The following is an 18608-nucleotide window of genomic DNA, read 5'->3' on the forward strand; positions in this document are numbered from 1 at the left end:
ATGGACATGAACAATCACTTGAAGAAAAAACGGTTACTCACTTTCTGGTAACTGTTCTTCAAAATGTGGTGTTCATGTCCATTCCAGTACCCACCCTCCTACCCCTCCATCGGAATAGTCGGCAAGAAGGAACTGAGGGGGTGGGGGGTCGGTGGGGCCTGATATTGGTCACCATGAAGGCGCCACTCCAGGGGGCACCCAGGCCGACCCTACAGATGCTGCTAGGGGAAAAATCTTTCGGCTGGCATGCAAGTGGCGTGTACACACCCTGCTTGGAATGGACATGAACAACAGTTACGAGAAAGTGAGTAACTGTTTTTTCTGCCCTAAAGCATGGGGTCACTACAGCTGTGCAAAGAAAAGCTCACCGTAATTTAACCTGAACAAGATGTCTTTTTCCATAGCCACCTTCTCAAAAATGGCAGAATCATTCTGGCTGAAATCTTCCAACAAAATTCACTCTGAGGCAGACACCCACCAGGAAAAATGTCAGCCCAAACAATTACATGGCAAAGTTAAAAGTAACTGAAAACAGGGTCTTATAGTGGAAAGTATATAGGGCAACCTTAGTAGATGAACAGCTTTCCCTAAAATAGTTTTTAAAAAGTGACTTTTATAAGTATTTAACAGTGCCTCTTAAACTTTACCATTTGTACATACAGATACACATACAGTTAGAAAAGAAATAATGATTGAAATTACAAAAAGTTTCAGGGTCACAATCATACATTTTATAAAGTCCTTTTTCAGATGTATTAAAATGTAATATTTTTTTTAAAAATAAGATAGGAAGATGTTTGAAAATAGAGGCAAGCACTTTCTTCTTGGTTTGTCTTCACAAGCATGGTGATATCACACCTATTTGCTATTCCAAGTTAACATTTTTTGTTGTGTTTTGCCTCCATTTCTTTTAAGGTGCAGTAGACCTATCACTTTTCATTGAGTAAAATCAATTATGTACCAGAGATCTTGAAGAAAATGACGGGATAACACCAAGCCCTATGGTTAAACATACTAGTCAGGGTGCGAATTACCTATGCTGTCTTACCTTCTTTGAGGTAATTTCCCTGTAATCTAAAATAATAAGGCAGTTGTGAACTGCTTATTGTATTTTGTATTTAATTGTAACATCTTATCATTTAACTTTACTATGAACAGAGACAGCTAACAGGATAGTTTTGGAGGGCATAACTGTGGACTCTGCATGGAAGTAGTAGAAGTAGTAGTGGTGAACAACTGGTGGTCTATCGGTGGATTGTTCGGCTGTTTTCTGCATATAGGCTGCGTAGTTGGGCTGTGGTCCCCGAGATGACTGTTTGGTGTCTTGTTAAGGGCCACGTGGCTCTGACCTTAGGAGCTTTCATCATGCCTTCTGTTTGAAGCCTCTGAGTGGTTCATCGCTCCCTGGTGGCAAGAGCTGAAGCTGAACTGAGTTAAGCAAGGAGACTTGGTATGAAAAGTCACTTACTAGGCAAAATCGAGAGTAGTGAACATAGGTAGCTAACGAGAGTTTTGGAGGAAGTTGAGAGAGGAAGTGTCTGAGGCTTGCCTTTGAGGTTCATTTTTGATTTCAAGAAGGTCAGCAAGGGAACAGTGCTGGCCTGCAGTGCTTGTGCCATATTTTATTTCTTGCCTGAAGCCAGAAGGGACTTCCTGTATATGAATTGTAGGTTGGTGGTTATGTGCTGGAGGAAAAAAAATTGTTGGATTGGAGGAGCTAGAAGAGATGATGCTGAGAATCAGAGAAGCTGAGGAGTTCCTTGCCAGCCAGATTCAGGAGACATTGGTTCCCCAGGTTCAAGGAAGAAAGGAGCTCGTCACCAAGGAGTCAGGGAAGAGAAATCTGTGGCCAGCAGAGTTAAGGACAATAAAAAAGTTTGTGTATTAGGAACACACGTAATGCTAACAATAGTTTTGGTCTATTAATAAATGGAAATCGTAGAATTATCAGTAGTGATGCAAAAGAGGCAGAACTGTTCTATAAATATTTTTCTTCTACATTGGGGCGGGGGGGAAAGCAGGAGCATACATTTTTACCAGTAAAGATATTAACCATTGGAACAATTTACGAAGGCTTATGGTGGGTTCTCAGTCATTGGCAACTTTTAAACCAAGATTGTCTGTCTTTTTCTAAAAGGTGTGCTCGAGAAATTATTTTGGGGAGGTTCCATGATCTGTTATGCAGGAAGTCAGACTAGGTGATCACAATGATCCTGTCTTGCCTTGAAATATATGAATAAATATTTTAAAATATTTGACTTACTACTAGGGATGGTCAGAAGAAAAATCTGTTTAATATATTAGACTTCTACCAGTCTTAATCTAGTATATTTGTAATGTAGTAATTGACCAAGTAATAAAGCTAATGAGTTGGTCAGATATCACAAAAATGTATTAATAGAAATTATTAATTGGTAAAATTAAACAAATAACATATTTGCTGAGTTCTGTTTCAGGAACCATACCTGTTTCATCTTGAACTCTGCTGCTGCTTTTCACTTTTTAAAAATCATGGGATATCTTTTTTTTGTTTTCTTTTTTCTTCTCATCTCTTTCCCTACATTTTGTTCTCAACTCCATCCCATATTTTCTGTCTTTTTATTCTTCTCCTTTAACCTCTTTACTGTAGGTATTTAAATGCATTAGACCGGGGTGGGCAAAATTTTTGTCCTGAGGGCCACATCGGGGTGCAAAACTGTATGGAGTGCTGGATAGGGAAGGCTGTGCCTCCCCAAACAGCCTGGCCCCCACCTCCTGACTGCCTTCCTCAGAACCAGACATGCTGCTCTAAGCGGGATGGTAAGGGGACCAGGAGGTTGGTTAAAGAGCAAGGGATCCCGGTGGGCAGTCAGGTGGCCAACTCCCTGTGCTCCTTGTTCCCAGATCCACCCCCCCTGGTAATTGTCAACTGTTGGCAATGGGAAATGTCCACCTTGATTGCATTGGCCTCGTCGCACCACAAAAGTAGCTTTCCCTCTCTTGATATTCACCCATTCTTGTCAACTGTTGAGAATAGGCCACTTCCTCCTTAATTTAATTGGCCTCGTTAGCACTGACATCCCCCCCGCCCCCTAACTTGGTAAGGCACCTCCCATCTTTTCATGTGCTGTGATATATAGATATAGATATACTGCTTACTGTATTTTTCACTCCATGCATCTAATGAAGTGGGTTTTAGCCCACGAAAGCTTATGCCCGAATAAATTTGTTAGTCTCTAAGCTTCCACAAGGACTCCTTGTTGTTTCAACTTTTTTCACACTTTTTTTAACTCTCTCCCCCTTATTTTGTAATACAAGGCTAAAAGGATACAAGAGGATTCTTGATTTTAAGCAGAAACATTTAGTTGCCTGACATGGTAACTCTCAGTGGATCACTGCCATTAATGACTTTCTTTTTGTGGTGAAGCCCAGTACTTTTCATATCACTTGTCTATGGTGAAGTGTTACTTTTGCCTTTCTGGCAAGATTCTTCAGTTCAGGAAGATCTTTGATTAAGCAGATAGCAGTTTCTGTAAATTCTCCTTGCACCAATCCTTACTGGGCATAATGCTGTCCTACAGAGAGAGGAGGATAAAACCCCTTAAGGTTTATAGTTCCTCTTTTGTTGATGCTCACTGTGGGCTGTGAATAATACTATCAAACTTCTCTGTTTGAACAGCAGTTCTTCAGTTGAAGCAGTGTCACATCTAAAGACATTTTAATGAGAGGAAGGAAAAATGTACTCTTCTCATCTAAATATTTTGTCTGAATCAATATGAAACATATCTATATTTACACACTAAACCATACTGGTTCAACATTTGTAAAGTGTTCTGTTTTAGTCTAGGTCTGGGAACTTACCTGCCAAGTTTATGTGGAGTCATTTTTTTTAACATAATTAGGTTGATTCCTTGACAATAGATTCATCTTTTAGTGGGAAACTTTAAGCCAGATCAGACCAAAGCATTGTTGATAACCAGCTAAACCAAGTAGGAATTTAACAAGACCCAAAGTAAGATTTTCTTGAAAGACTAAGTTGTTTGCCTTTGGTAATGATATTGCTTTGGACCTGAATGGTCCATCCTTCTCTTTCCCACGACTGTAAAGTTGCCAAAAGGCTGTGCGTTCTTTGAAGAAGAGGAAATAATAAAGAATGGTAAATCGCAGAATGAGGGAAGAAATTCTGGATTGAGCTAGCCGAAGAGATTGGCAAAAAAATTATATGGGGTTGAGAAGGAACTGGATAATAAATGTTACAAACCTGGTTTAGGTCCCCTTGCCTCCAAACAGTGGATCTGAGGGCTTTTAAGCTCCCCTTAGTCAGTGGTAGGCTTTAGCCACTGAGGCTATAGCTGCGCTACTAGTTAGGGTTGTGATTCCCAGCTTATATAGTGATATTCCATACTAGCTTTCATCTGAGCTAGCACACTAAAAATAGTGACGTAGCCATGGTACAACAGTCAGCGTGGTGGCATGAGCTGGCTGCCCTGAGTACACAGGCACCTGAACCATGCAGGTATGAGCTCGGGGTGGTTAGCCTGGGCTGCTGCTTGCTGTGCTACTGCAGCTACACTACTGTTTTTTAGCCTGCTAGTGCAGATGAGTGTGTGTGTGTGTGTGTGTGTGTGTGTGTATGTCAGCTGGGAATTACACCCCTTTTTGTGATTAGGCGCAGTCTGTCTTTGGCACCGGCCTGTCCAGCATGCTCTCTGGGCATGGACTCTGTCTGGAACCTCTCCTGGAAGTGGGACCCCATGATCAGTGCTCACCTCCCAAGACATCCCAGTAGCTTAAGGACACCCTTCTGGGCACTGTGGTTTATAGCAGCTTCATGGACATGAGATAGTTGAAAGAAATAGATACAGGCTTTGGAAAATAATTTCTAAAATCTTTTCACTTTAGACAGCACGAGATATAAAGATCAATGGAAAATAAGAAACTCCTGTACACCATTTCTGCCTCAGTTTCCTCCTCACTCTTGAGTATTCTTTGGGATTTGGGTCAGTTTCCTTTCAGGGTTCCAAGTCCACTCTGTTGGAGCTCAGACCTTCTCCTCCAAAATCATGCAGTCTCTCTGACCTCTGCAGTCTGCTTCCTTGAGCTTAATTTACATTTATTCAGATTAACTGTTATATTTGTTATGATGTTAGAAAATAAATAATGCACTTCTTTCTTACTAGATTAATTTTTTACTTGTGATTTGTGTGAAAACTCTGTATGGATGGAAATTCAATTCACTAGCACAGTATTTAGTTTTTTAATTAAACAAAACTACTGTATATACTGTTCATTAGCCCATTCGTTTTTATAAGCCGACCCCCCAAGATGGATAAATAAAAATAGTAAAAACTATATGACTCTTTCATAAGCCGATCCCATATTTCAGGGACTGCAAACTTTGGCTCCCGGCCCGTCAGGGTAAGCTGCTGGTGGGTCGGGACGTTTTGTTTACCTGGAGCGTTCACAGGCATGGAGCCCCTCAGTTTCCTATGGCCGCGGCTCGCCGTTCCCAGAGAGAAATGAGGGGCTCCATGCCTGCAGACGCTGCAGGTAAACAAAACGATGATGTATTAGATATTCAAGTCAATGATTTAATAGTTTAAAATCATCTAATTTTGGTGTAGATCAGTTTATAAGCTGATCCCTGCTCTTTGATGCGTCACCTTTTTACCAAAAATATTCAGCTTCTGAATGAGTATATACAGTATCTTAAATGTGCCGGGTGCATAAATTGTTTTTTCTTATCAAAACAAGTTTTGCATTTATAACTAATGTTTATTAAAGGAAGTATTTAGTAGTTAATGGAACTGATTTCTGATGACCATATCTTTCAGTATTTTAAAACTAGTGGGTCACATCCCCTTACACATAGTTTGTATGCATAGATTAGAAATGGAAAAACTTTTTCCTGCTTTTTTTTTCCAACTCCCAGTTTAACTTTGCATTAATTAATCATTGAGTTGAAGTAGTCGAATAAACTGAAATTAAGAAAATATTCTTTTTGCAACTGCAGAAGAGGCTGCTATCAAAAGCTGGTATAGTACTTCAGCAAACTCTGGTTACAGGTGATTGGCCAATGACTGCCATTTTTTCAGTGGTTTGACTTTAAAACTTGGCAGCAAACGTACTGCTTGCTATTTTTTGTATTTAATTTAAATGGTTTTAATAAGGTTAGGCCTTAACATAAACAGTCAATTACCATTTTTTAAAATAACTATTTAAAATTAAATCTGAATTTTAATTTAAAGAAATAATTATTGGTTTTTATCCATTCCGGTTCTTGGCCTCTGTTTTTAAAGGGCTGTACCTCAGTCTTTGTTCCCTTACTGAGGAAGTTCTACTGCTCCTCTCCTTCTCTGCAGACAAGCTGGGTTTAACTGATTCTTTTAGGTTTCAGCCTTCCCATTTGTTTGGGCAAAATCTATTCAGGTTTTGATGGTCTTGAACAACCATCCTGTTCAGAGACAGACACTCAGGTGAATGGCAGGGATATGGTGCAGATGATAACACCTAGCTCTTGTACAGCAGTTTTCATCAGTAGATTTTAGGGCATGGCTACACTTGCAGATGTAGAGCACTTTGAGTTAACCCACCTTTGGAGAGCGCAGTAGGGAAAGCGCTGCAATCTGTCCACACTGACAGCTGGAAGCGCACTGGCGTAGCCACATTTGTGACACTTGAAGCAGCATCGGCAGTGGTGCATTATGGGGAGCGATCCCACAGAGCACTTCTTCCCATTCTGGCGCTGTGGCTTGTGGGAAGGGGGTGGGAGGTGCATGGCATTCTGGGTCCTGTCCCAATGCCTCGTGATGCATCGGTTCACATCCCAGCAATCTCTGTGCTTCCGTCCACATTTGGCGTCATCTTCCAATGGTTTTTGTACTGCGCGCTCTCTTGCCTTTTGGTCTGCGGGAATGGAGCCCGAACTGCTGAGGAGTATGCTGACAACTCTCGCCACCATGTCACGTTTGGCAGTCGTTACTCCTTATGATCCAAAGTGACAGTGAGGGCTCCGACGATATCGACACGAGTAACGCATATGACACGAGTTTGCTTGTGGCATTCATGGACATGCTCACCACTGTGGAACGCTGCTTATGGGCTTGGGAAAACAAGCTCTGAGTGGTGGGATCACAGAGTCATGCAAGTCCAGGATGATGAACAGTGGCTGCAGAACTTTTGGATGAGAAAAGCCACTTCTGTGGGGCTGTGTGAGGAGCTCGCCCTCACCCTGCAGCGCAAGGATATGAGATTGAGAGCTGCTCTGATGGTAGAGAAGCGGGTGGCTATTGCAATCTGGAAGCTGGCAACTCCAGACAGCTTCCGATCAGTCACTAACCGGTTTGGAGTGGGAAAGTCAACTGTTGGAATCGTGTTGATGCAAATTTGCAGGGCCATTAATCGCATCCTGCTCAGAAGAACCGTGACTCAAGGTAACGTGCATGACATGGTGGATGGCTTTGCACAAATGGGTTTCCCTAACCGCGGAGGGGTGATAGATGGCACACATTCCAATTCTGGCACCAGCCCACCTAGCCTCCGAGTACGTTAATCGGAAGGGGTATTTCTCCTTGGTTCTCCAGGTGCTTGTGGATCACCGTGGGCGTTTCACTGACATTTAATGACTGTTACTCACCTGAGGGCAGGGCAGTAGTGTACAAAGAGATGACCAGAATGGCTAGAACAGACGTTGTGGGACACTTCTGGAGGTCGATCAGAACGCACTAACAGACCAGGGCGTTCACACTGGCGCTCCAATGGGGGTGCACAAAATGTGATTCCACTCGCCGAGGTGGAGTACCAGGAGTACTCTAGCTGCAGAGTCTGAGTGCTCTACCTGCCTTGCCAGTGTGGACGGGTAGTGAGCTTGTGCACCCAGGACTCCTTTAATGCACTCTAACTCGCAAGTGTAGCTAAGCCCTTAGAGTACTTTACAAAGTCAGTACCAAATTGGGAAAATGAGGTGTAGAGAAGGAAGTGACTTGCCCATGGTCACCCAGTAGACCATTGTCTGAGCCAGGAATTGAACCCAGGTCTCTGGTGCCTTGGTCCAGTGCTCTATCTAGTAAACTGACTGCCATATAGTCATAAGAGCTTAAACATATGGAGAACACAATCTAAAACATAATTAATAAACTGTACAGAGACAGATGCCTCAAATTATTACAGTAAAAAAGAAAGGGCAAGTAATTTTATTTTTAAAGGGAGATGTATGGTTCCACATGGTTTTGGAGAAAGGCAGGAGGAAGAGAATTTCTGCAGTTTTTTTTTTTCAGTCACCAATTCAATGAACTGTTTGGGGTGGATTGGTAAACCAAAAGAAATGTGTGTAAAACCCTTTGTTTTGAACTACAATAGTCCTGATTTTACAAAAAGTGTTTTTTGTATGACCAGATATAGGAACCATTTTTCCTGATGGGTTGTGCGTGGGAAAATCACATAATACTGGTAATGTTGATGAAAAACAAATTGACATCCCTTCACGTTCCAGTGCCTTCAAACCTCTTTGCAAAGCAATTTCCAATGCTCTAAAAGATGAGACAAAAAGGGTGCAGGGATCATATCTTCTGTAATGTTATGTTCAGATTTATGAACTTTTTTTTATTAACGTCCCCAATTAGTTCGTAAAATAGGGGTTCTGCTACACTCCAAATCAAATCTGAAAGTGAAATTCATCAAGCAGAAATGAAACTAAAATCTTTTCTTGGTCTAAATACTTGCGTTTTCATCTGTTGGCACAATAGGTAACCACAGTGGAACCCATCAGGTCTTCTTCCAAATAGAGGTATCAGGATTTGGAGAACCCAGTCAGAGATTGAGCACCTCCTGTGTACTGTGAATTGCATTGGCTTCCCACACCACATTCTAGAAATTGAAGTGGATCTCCAGATCTGCCGCCTATCCCTTTGGGCAAGATAGATGCCCCAGGGTTATCTGAAGCTGTAAGGTTGGAGTAGTAGCTGTAAAATGCCTCCCTCTACTGATCCATACCCTGGGTTAGAGAATTGCAATCAAATCTGTTCCATGACATTCTTTCCTCTCCCACGTCTTACAGCTTCTTTTTTATGCAGCATTTGCAGTTATATTTACTACTAATCTGAATGCATGTTTTGAACATACGTGCACAGTTATGTGCTGCAAGTACTTTGTATATTTAAGCATATCTCCCTTGTTCAAATATTGGTAAATAAGGATGCTATACAAAGATGCTTAAACTTCTTTTAAAAATTTCTCTATTTTAAACGATTATTTCTGGTTCTGGATTCCACTGACAAGGTCCATAGGGTAGCACCTTCCCTGTGCAAATTCAGTCAGAGTTGTGATCACTAAATATCTGCCTTCTGTTGCCCTTCAGCATGCAGCCCTAGAGACAGTGAAATTTGTATTCAGTGCAGAACTAAAAAATAAAATCACCTGTTCACTTGATGGTTCCCTTGACTATCCGCATGTTAACATAGGGGTTGTGAGAGAGCCCAGAGGAGATAACAATTACCTTTCCTTTCTTTAAGGGAGGAGTTTAAAACTCCTGTAATGGATGGTAAAGGTTGAGAACCACAGCCCTGAAACTTATTTTGTCAGTTTGTCTGGATAGGGGAAAAGGCATTAAGTGTTGGTAATAGTAAGTGAACTAATTGAGGACTTTATCATAGGAAGCAGCACAGAAGAAATGAGTTCTGAGCTCCCTTTTTAAGGATGGAATCAGTAAAGAGAGTTGGACCTTGTGCTCTAGTTACTAATCTAGTGTCTGAAGTGCACCTGTCCTCAAGAGTCCAAAAAAGAGACTACTGACGGCAAAGACTTTTAAAACTATGCAGTTAAACGTAACACCGAGGTCAAGGATGATAGAATAGTCTTCAACTATGGAGGGGATTGAAGTCCATTTGAATGGACCAAGAATGCTTCAGAGAGTTTGTTGGAGCAATTAAGCTTTTTCCCAGCATTTGTTGAAGCAGGGTAGTTTATGGTAGGCTTGGCAAGCTGGCCAATTGACTTGTCAAATAATGTCCGGTGAATTGATCACCTATTAGTCCACAATCAAATATTCCAGGAACAAATACCCTGATGTAGGCAGCGGCTCAGCTTTGAATTGCATGATGATGTCTTTTTTTTTTATTTGAGTTTCATTTCATTGTTTCACATTTATTTTAGTTAAAATAACTGCTAAAAACTTGTTTTTTGTAATTAGCTGTCAGCATCCAAGGGTAAGCCGATTGGAGACCATAAAGTCTTAGTCTTTTTTTTTTTTTTGCTACTGTTACTGTTCTAATAAATTAATGCTTTAAAATATTTTACCGTTTTTTCACATCATTTGACAATATATGACCAGTCAGTTGACCAGTTATTTTTGGACTGGTCAAATGCCCAACCCTAATATATGGCAGTTTTTCTTAAGACTTTTCTTCTAAACTGTATCGGCCATCTCCCTAAGAGTGCTTGCTTTGAAGAGGGAAGACTTCCATGTCATATTCTATTGACTTATGGACAGCAGAGAACACTTGGCAAGTGCCTTGTCTAATGCACACCCTGTTTTGTTTGAGTAATCTGTGTTGTAAAGCCGAAGTGTAAATATTAGAAAGAAGGCTGTATGTGCTTCCTTTGGAAATTCATTGCAAGTAATTTACTATTAACTGAAGAACATGAACTAGGTACCTTTTTGAGTGCTAAATCAAGGTCTGCATGAGGCAGTGAAAGCAGCGCATTAGAGCACTTTACAAATCATATTCCTGTGTAGACAAGCTCTTAAAATTACTCCCCTTTATAAATCTCTAAAATGATTAGAGGTAACCATATCTGTGTGTTAGAAACATCTTAAGAGAAATAGTTGTAAAAATAGTTTTTTAACAGGGTGAATTTTTTGTATTGGTAGATTTGGGATTTGGGATTTTAAATAATACGTGATTTAAAGTCAGCCAATAGAAATAGAAAGATAAACGTGCATGAAATGTAAAATTGATCCTTTTCTTTTATCTTTCCTTTATCTCTAGGATAAAGTTTCCTTTATCTCTTGGGAAAGTTTCAGACAAGAATAGCAGAAGGGAGGACAGCTTCATTTGTCTTCTGGGTTTATATTACAGTGAAATATGTATTGGATCTTTGAAAAAGTGCTCTTGTTAGTTGGCTTCTTAAATATTAGGTGGTGATCGTATTTTAATATCACCACAATTCATTGAAGCACCATGTGATGGGTTTGTCTTAAACTTACTAAAGTGAAGAATGTTGAGCCATGTAAACTGCCATCCAAACAGAAATAATAAACTGCATGTCACTGAATTGTGTTTTGAGACCTGTCTGTAAGGCATGGATCACTGACTTGAGATACAGTAATGGTACTTACTAATCCATTAAATCTATCATGTCAGTACAAATTCTGCCTGACATATGCAATCATTCCGTTCTGGATCACCTTGCATAAGTAGAATTTTGCATAAGTTGGAAACGTATACCCGACCATTATGCCCTCCCAAAACCAAAAATACTCCTATTTCTAGCTTACAGAACTTTTTCCGTAAGTGCGGATTTGTGTAAATTGCATCTTGCGTAACGTGGGGAACATCTGTATTTAGTATGTGTGACCAATAATCCATGTTTTATTTACACATAAGCACACAGCAAAATTGGTGTTCTATACTCTTACATGTGGAAGAGCAAGGAACAGTATTCTAAAAATCTTCATAAAAATACTGTATGTGTAGGGTACCTTTCACCTTTTAGTAACCTGGCTACTTTAAAATAGCTCTGTGTGTGTGTGTGGGGGGGGGGTTAAACATAATTGGAGGACTCTCTGGGGTCTTTGTAATTATTTACAGAACTATTAACTTTCAGATTACCAATTTGAATCTGTCCTAGGTTGGCAGTGACAGGCATTACTACCTGATGTTTCTGCTAATGGTAATGAATTGTATTCAGTCTAGCCCCCGTGGATAACTGAAATTTTGCGTTAAATGTGGTTTTAAATGTAATTTTCTTCACACAAGTAGAGTGAAATGCTATGACACTTGTGTGTATGCATTTGGACCAATTGATAGTTTCCTTTGAAAGCTAAATTGTTAAGTATTACTAAAGTGCTCATCACCAGGGATTGAAATTTTTCATATCAAGTAGCCACAATGATTAAGTCTGCTAGGTTAAATGAGAAATACCTGCTCAGCTGCACTTCTGCAATGTAAAGGAATAAAACAGTTGTGTACTTTGTACTGTATTTAGTTGTAGCAGTGTTAATCACCTTCTGTTTAATAAATTAAAAATTTAGCTTACATGCTCTCCTTGCTTTTCACATTTTTATCCTCTCTGGCTTCACTCCACTTTTATTTTCATATCATTGTTCTCGGTGTTTTTCCTCTCTTCCTTCTTTATAATTCTTCTCTTTTTCCTACACTTTTGTTTTTTTTTCCTCATTTTCCTCTGTTTACTGTCTGTCCCATTTCTTCCCCCAAAGTCTGTACCATACTTTGACTTTTTTTTTTTAATCTCTTCTTTTCTTGGCCACTTCACCTATATCTACCAATTTCCCCACATACACCCAGAAGTTCACATCTGGTTCCCTATATCCTCTAATTCAAAACAGCAAGGACTGTGTGCTACGTGGCTTTGACTTGCACGGGAAGAGAAGCAGCATCTGGACCCTCTGTTTTATCTTCCACCCTCTCCCTAACATAATTCATATCTAAATTGATGTTGAATTTGCCGGGGTTGACTTTGCTGTCCTGAGCATTTTTAATTTACCATGTAGATGATGATTTTCCTTGGCTAGTTTAAGAGCTCATGAGCTTGGAAAAAAATGGAACCTATCCCAAGTTTTTGGCACATGTAAAAGTATGCCATACTTTAAATTTTAATCTAGGATTGTAGGATAGGTGATTTGAGGGAAGATATGTGAAGATGCACATCCAAGTTATGTCTGAACCATTATTTTTCTTCAAATTTATATTTTAAAAAATCAATGAGTCTATCCTGTACTATGGGTGCATCTCCAATTTTAATTTTGAGAGCCCTATTCACTGGTATACTCTGACTGTTTTATGCCATTAGAGTTTAGAACTGCTGTGCATCAGCAGAGCAGTGGAAATCAGCCAGGATGTACATCGCACATTCACCTTTCAACTATCCTCCACATTCCCCTAAGTCCACACACATTGCTTGTTCTACCTCCCTCCTGGCCTCCTATTGAGTAATGGTCTTTTGCTGTTTCTTTTCATATCTGGAAATGTATCTGTCAGCAGATTCTGATGTATAAAATCTTCTCTGAGAAACTCACAAAGATTTGCTCTTTCAAAATGTCCGTTTTCATTGTTTTCAATGAGATTGAGGCCTTGGGGCACATCTTCAGTGGCAATGTTAAAGTGTTGCTGCGGGAGGGCTTTAACTTGGCTTGTTGAGAGAGTTGTTAACTTGGCTTGGGAGAGAGCTCTCAGTGCTCTAAGGGCATGGCTACACTGAAAACTTCAAAGCGCTGCCGTGGGAGCGCTCCCACAGCAGCACTTTGAAGTGAGTGTGGTCGCGCGTGAGCGCTGGGAGAGAGCTCTCCCAGTGCTCCTGGTACTCACCTCCACAAGGGGATTAGCTCAGAGCACTGGGAGTGTGGCTTCCAGTGCTCCTGGTACTCACCTCCACAAGGGGATTAGCTCAGAGCACTGGGAGTGTGGCTGCCAGTGCTCTGAGCTTGTCCACACTAGTGCTTTAAAGAGCTCAGACTTGCTGCGCTCAGGGGGGTGACTTTTCACATCCCTGAGCCAGCAAGTTAGAGTGCTATAAAATGCAAGTGTAGACAAACCCTAAAAAAACCACCTCCATGAGGGGAATAGCTACCAGCGCTGGTGCACTGTCTACACTGGCACTTTACAGCATTGAAACTTGCTGTGCTCAGGAGGTGTGTTTTCACACACCTGAGCAAGAAAGTTGCAGTGCTGTGAAGTGCCAGTGTAGACAAGCCCTTAGACTGCCCTCTGAGGTGCAGATGAATGAAAGGAATGGCTATCTTCTAGCCTCATTCCCATTTAGATAAATAACAGTAGATCTCAACCATGAAAGAGGGTAGTCTGTTGTAGAATTCTCTGGTGTAGAACAATATTCTTCAGTCTCTGCTAAAGAATGGCAAAAAAAACAAAACAAAAACACTGTTAACCCTAAAACAATTCATATGTAGCCTATGAGCACAAAGTTTCAGTGAATTTTAACTATATGGGAAGTTAAAAGGTCTGACACTGACCCATTTTAAAATTAATTTTTAACTCATCAGCTAACATATTTACTAATAAACCACCAAACTTCTCCAACTCTTAGCTTATTTCCTCCTCAAGACTGAGGGGGTGAAAAAAGGTGAGCTTTTCAGTGTGCCAAGAAGGTTAACATCTGGGGTCTGGTGAACCAATGGTGGGGAGACCAAATTCCGCTGTCAAGGACCCCAATGGTGAATACCTTTTAGCAGCTCCTTCTCACTTTATGTCAAGGAGGTTCCAATATGAATGCTTCTTTTGATCTCAGGTGTGACAGCATGGCCTGGGGAAAGAGGTAAGCTCTTGAGTAACCTGATCCAAACAATATACAATTTTTGGCCGTGCTTACAAAGGCCTTAAACTCAACTCCACAGCCTTTTTCTATATGTAATGCATTAACTTTTTTGAATGTTGCATCCCATAATTCCAATATTTCATGGAATGTACTAGGCATCAGTGGCCACTGACCAGAACCCTTTTGGTTTTGAGAACACTGGAAAACAAAGGAGAAAAATACAGAACAAATGGAGCCCCTACTATCTGATTTAACACAGCCATAGTGGCTTCAAGCACCTCTACAATTATCTATCGATCAAACAATTGGTTGATGGCACCCATTAATGCCTTCTGCATAACAGTATCCTTGATTATCCTGTCAATAGAGTTAAAATGTTGACCTTCTGAATGACATAACAGCTAGCCAGAAGAATAATGTTGGTGGGGGAGAGAGTAGGGGAGAGGGGTGTGTACACAGCCACAGCTCTTGGCTTGTGGGGAGAGGGATAGGATGAGGGACACAAGAATGGGAGGGGGCCTCTGGTATGGAACAAGGTTGTACAGACTTTCTGCCATAGAAGGAGAGAGAATGAGGGACCTTGGAGTGGGTGGATAGGGAGTGGGGGGGACACAGATCCCCAGGTGGGGTGGAGATAGGGGAACCCTTGTATGGGAAGAAGGGAAGATAGGGATTCACACAGACCACTTGTCAGTGATGGTGGGGAGAATGGTTATCCTTTAGATTTTGCTCATCAGTGTTCCCTCTAATTTTTGACAGGCTGTGTGTGCAAAAAATTGCTTCTGTGCAAATTTTTGTCCGCAGTGTTTTGCTGTGTGCACGGGGTTTAGGATCTGTGTGTGCCGGTGCACACAGCTTAGAAGGAACAGTGTTACTCATACATCTCCGGCTTTCTGTAGATGCTCCTCAGATCTCTGTCCTTGTCCCCTTTTCTTCTTCCTCTGTACCTTCTCTGGATAATCTGATATGCTACCATTTCTATGCTGGTGACTCACAGATCTACCTCTCTACTCCATACCTGTCTCCTTCTGTCGAAACTGAAATCTCAGCCTCTTTCTCTGACTTCTCCTTATAAATGTCTCGCTATCAGCTCCACTAAACATGACTAAAAATAGAGCTCCAAATCTTCCTCCTCAAGTCTTCCTCACCATCACCTTTTTTGATCACTGAGGGCAACACCACAAACCTGCCTGTCACTCAGGTCTGTAATCTGGGCCTCCTGTTCGATTGGACCTCGATCTAGATCTTCATATCCAGGCTACATTTACATCTTGCTGATTCTTTCTGCATAACATCTCTAAGATATGGCCCTTACCCATCCACACAATTAAAACTTGACCACACTTTCATCATCTTAGATTTTGATTCCTGCAATATACTTGTCTTGGACTTTAACAGTCTTCCCTGCTCATCATCTTTCAGAGTGCTGCTGAAAGATCATTTCCCTAGCCCATTGCTTTGACCTTGTCATCCCTCTCTTTGCAGCCCTCCAGTGGCTCCCCTTTGGTTATTACATCAAGTATAAGATGCTTATCTTCACTTTCAGGGCCCTTCACATCAATTCCCATCCTACCTATCTCTCATTTGCATCAAGCTGTTGATGCCTGCCTCCAGTTGCCCCATGATGTCAATCTCCATTGCCCACTTTTTTTAAATTTTCAAACAAGTATGTTTTTTTCTTTCTCCCATGCTGACTCACGCTGGGAAGGTGGTTCCTTAAACATCCGCTATCTCATTCTCCTTCAAATCCCTCCTCAAAACTCTTTAACTATGATGTCTACAAAAACCTTGAGGATGGTTGGGCTGCTGATGTGCTGTGACCACTGCTGTCACAAATGTTGTCTCGTTTCCTTGTACTCTTCCTGTTGTCTCTTGCATGTGCTTAGATTGTGAACTTCTTGGGGCAGGGACTTTTTTTGTTCAGTGTTTGTGCAGCAGCTAACAGTGGGTTTCTGGTCCATGAGTTGAGCTTCTGTGGGCTGTGGTAATTCAAATAATAAAGATATTAAAGATTGTAAAAGTCTGCTGATGTGTAGCTCCTCTCCTGTTTTCCCTGGGCTTCTTATAGGTGGTTCCCTGGAAGTGCTGCTGGAGTAGTTCTAGTCAACATGTTTCTGGGGGCTAAATGGGAATCTTGGGCCTGTTGCCCCAAAGTTTGGAGCAGGGGCATGGGAGAAAACTCCCAATTGGCCTGTCGTCTTCCCTTCTCCTGCTGTTGCTACTACCCATGCTCCTGCTACATTTCAGAGTTTTTCCACATCTCTTCTAGGATGGGAGACGAGGGTTCTTGCATACCATTGGCAAATTAAAAGTAAAATTTTCAAAAGGTACCTAAGTGAATTAGTCTCCTAAATCACTTAAGCGCTTTGGAAAATTTTACCCAACATCTTGAACTTGTTTACTTCTGGTTTTTCTAACTATTTCTTTAGTTCTTAAGAGAACTCTACTGTGAGATCCTAGAAGCTCATAGGATATAGGGAGCATGTTACTGTTTTGATTTATCAAGTTGTCAGCATGGTAACTAAAGGCAGCATTATCTGCACCTTACTTATAATTTGACCATTATACTTAAGAATGAGGGATTGTTGTATTGCTGTTTGTTCTATTTCCAGAGGTCCTGTTCAGTTAGAATGTCTTGGTGGCTGAAAATATCTCAAGAAAACAGTTGCTCTTAGTTCCTTTATTTAGGATGCCATTATGTGAGAAGAAACCTTAGGGTCTGTATAGTCACACCGTTGATTACTGAAAGACAAACAATGTCCAACTTTACCATCAGTAATAAGGGTATTCCTCCTGTTGGCTTCAGTTGTACTTGCAAGTGTTTGAAGGGTAAATTTAGGGCCCTTCATATTTATCTCACTGCATGTAAAATAATATCCCAGTGGGGCAGATGGCTTATCTATTCACCCCTGTCTGTTGCATCGCAAGTTATATCAAGATAGTACTTTCACAAATCATTATTGTTTAATCTAACTAATTTTGATTTTCTCTTTACAGGTTTTAAAACGGTGAAATCATGGCTCATTCAAAGACGCGAGCCAATGATGGAAAAATTACGTATCCTCCAGGGGTCAAAGAAATCTCGGATAAAATATCTAAAGAAGAGATGGTGAGGCGGTTAAAGGTTAGTAAACAGCTTGCTAAATTTTGGAGGTTCGTTTGGGGTATCTTGAAATTACTTTCAATATGAACATGAGACTTTGCATAATAGATATTAAACCTATTAAATTTGTCGTTTTTTCTCATGTTATACTCTCAGAATAACTATTGGTTGCTTTCTGTTTTTGTGATAAGCCGCTGCCTCAGACTAGTCCATGCAAAAATATTTGAATAAAATTAGAAGCACAAAGTGGCAATGAATAGTGGAAATAAATGACATATTACTACTTCTATGAAATACTATTTTTAAAATTTCTTCTTTTTTAAAAACAAGGCTATGTATATGGAAGGATCTCCTTAAATAGGAAGGAAACCTAGGGAATTGCCCTGGGTGAGTGTGTGATAACTTATGGGAGAAGTATGGATGAATCTTTCTCTGTCACTTTCAGAATCCCTTTCACATACCTTAGATGGTGGTGGTGCCAGCTGCTTTATTCTGGAAAGAGGTGTGATTGCTTCTTACAAATAATTTGCCTTCTCCAGTAGGTTCTTTGTGCTCTATTAGGAATCTGGGGTTGATAGATTTCCAGTGTAGTGGTACTGAAGTGTGACACAGAGCAGAGCCGGTCCAGAACTAGTAGATTCAATTTTTTGATCAGCACATGGAAATGCATCAAAACTTTTATTTGATACCCTATCTCTTCTCCTATTTGTTTTGAATTTCTCTTCAGTGGAGGAACAGTCCTATTGTGGTTCATTTTCATATAAAATATAGACTTAGGAAAGAGAAAACTAAAAATAAAATTTCCCTTTTTATTAGCTTATTTGGTGCTTTTGCAGTAGGAGGCTGTCTAGTACCAAATGAAAATGTTGTAGGGTTAATCCCAGTTAATGCACTAGAATATAGTAACTGTCTTAATGTGGCCGAGAACAGCAGATTGCAAGTAAGAGACTATTACTTCCTATAAGTACTTCTGTTGTGCCAGGCTGCAATGTGAGAATTATTAGTTAAGGTTAAAGTC

General features: G+C 40.6%; 1 protein-coding gene across 2 annotated transcripts in view; it reads left to right on the forward strand.

Annotated features, from left to right (window-relative positions):
• The window catches only part of PDS5B (PDS5 cohesin associated factor B), a 260336-nt gene that overhangs the window by 21359 nt on the left and 220369 nt on the right, over positions 1–18608 (forward strand). For both annotated transcript variants that reach the window (XM_038410765.2, XM_038410755.2), the window contains exon 2: positions 17485–17611. In XM_038410765.2, the coding sequence (XP_038266693.1) occupies positions 17504–17611 (108 nt within the window). In that variant the 5' untranslated portion in view covers positions 17485–17503. The remainder of the gene's footprint in view (positions 1–17484; positions 17612–18608) is intronic.

The sequence above is a fragment of the Dermochelys coriacea genome, chromosome 1 (genome assembly GCF_009764565.3).
Source record: "Dermochelys coriacea isolate rDerCor1 chromosome 1, rDerCor1.pri.v4, whole genome shotgun sequence".
Taxonomy (NCBI): Eukaryota; Metazoa; Chordata; order Testudines; family Dermochelyidae; genus Dermochelys; species Dermochelys coriacea.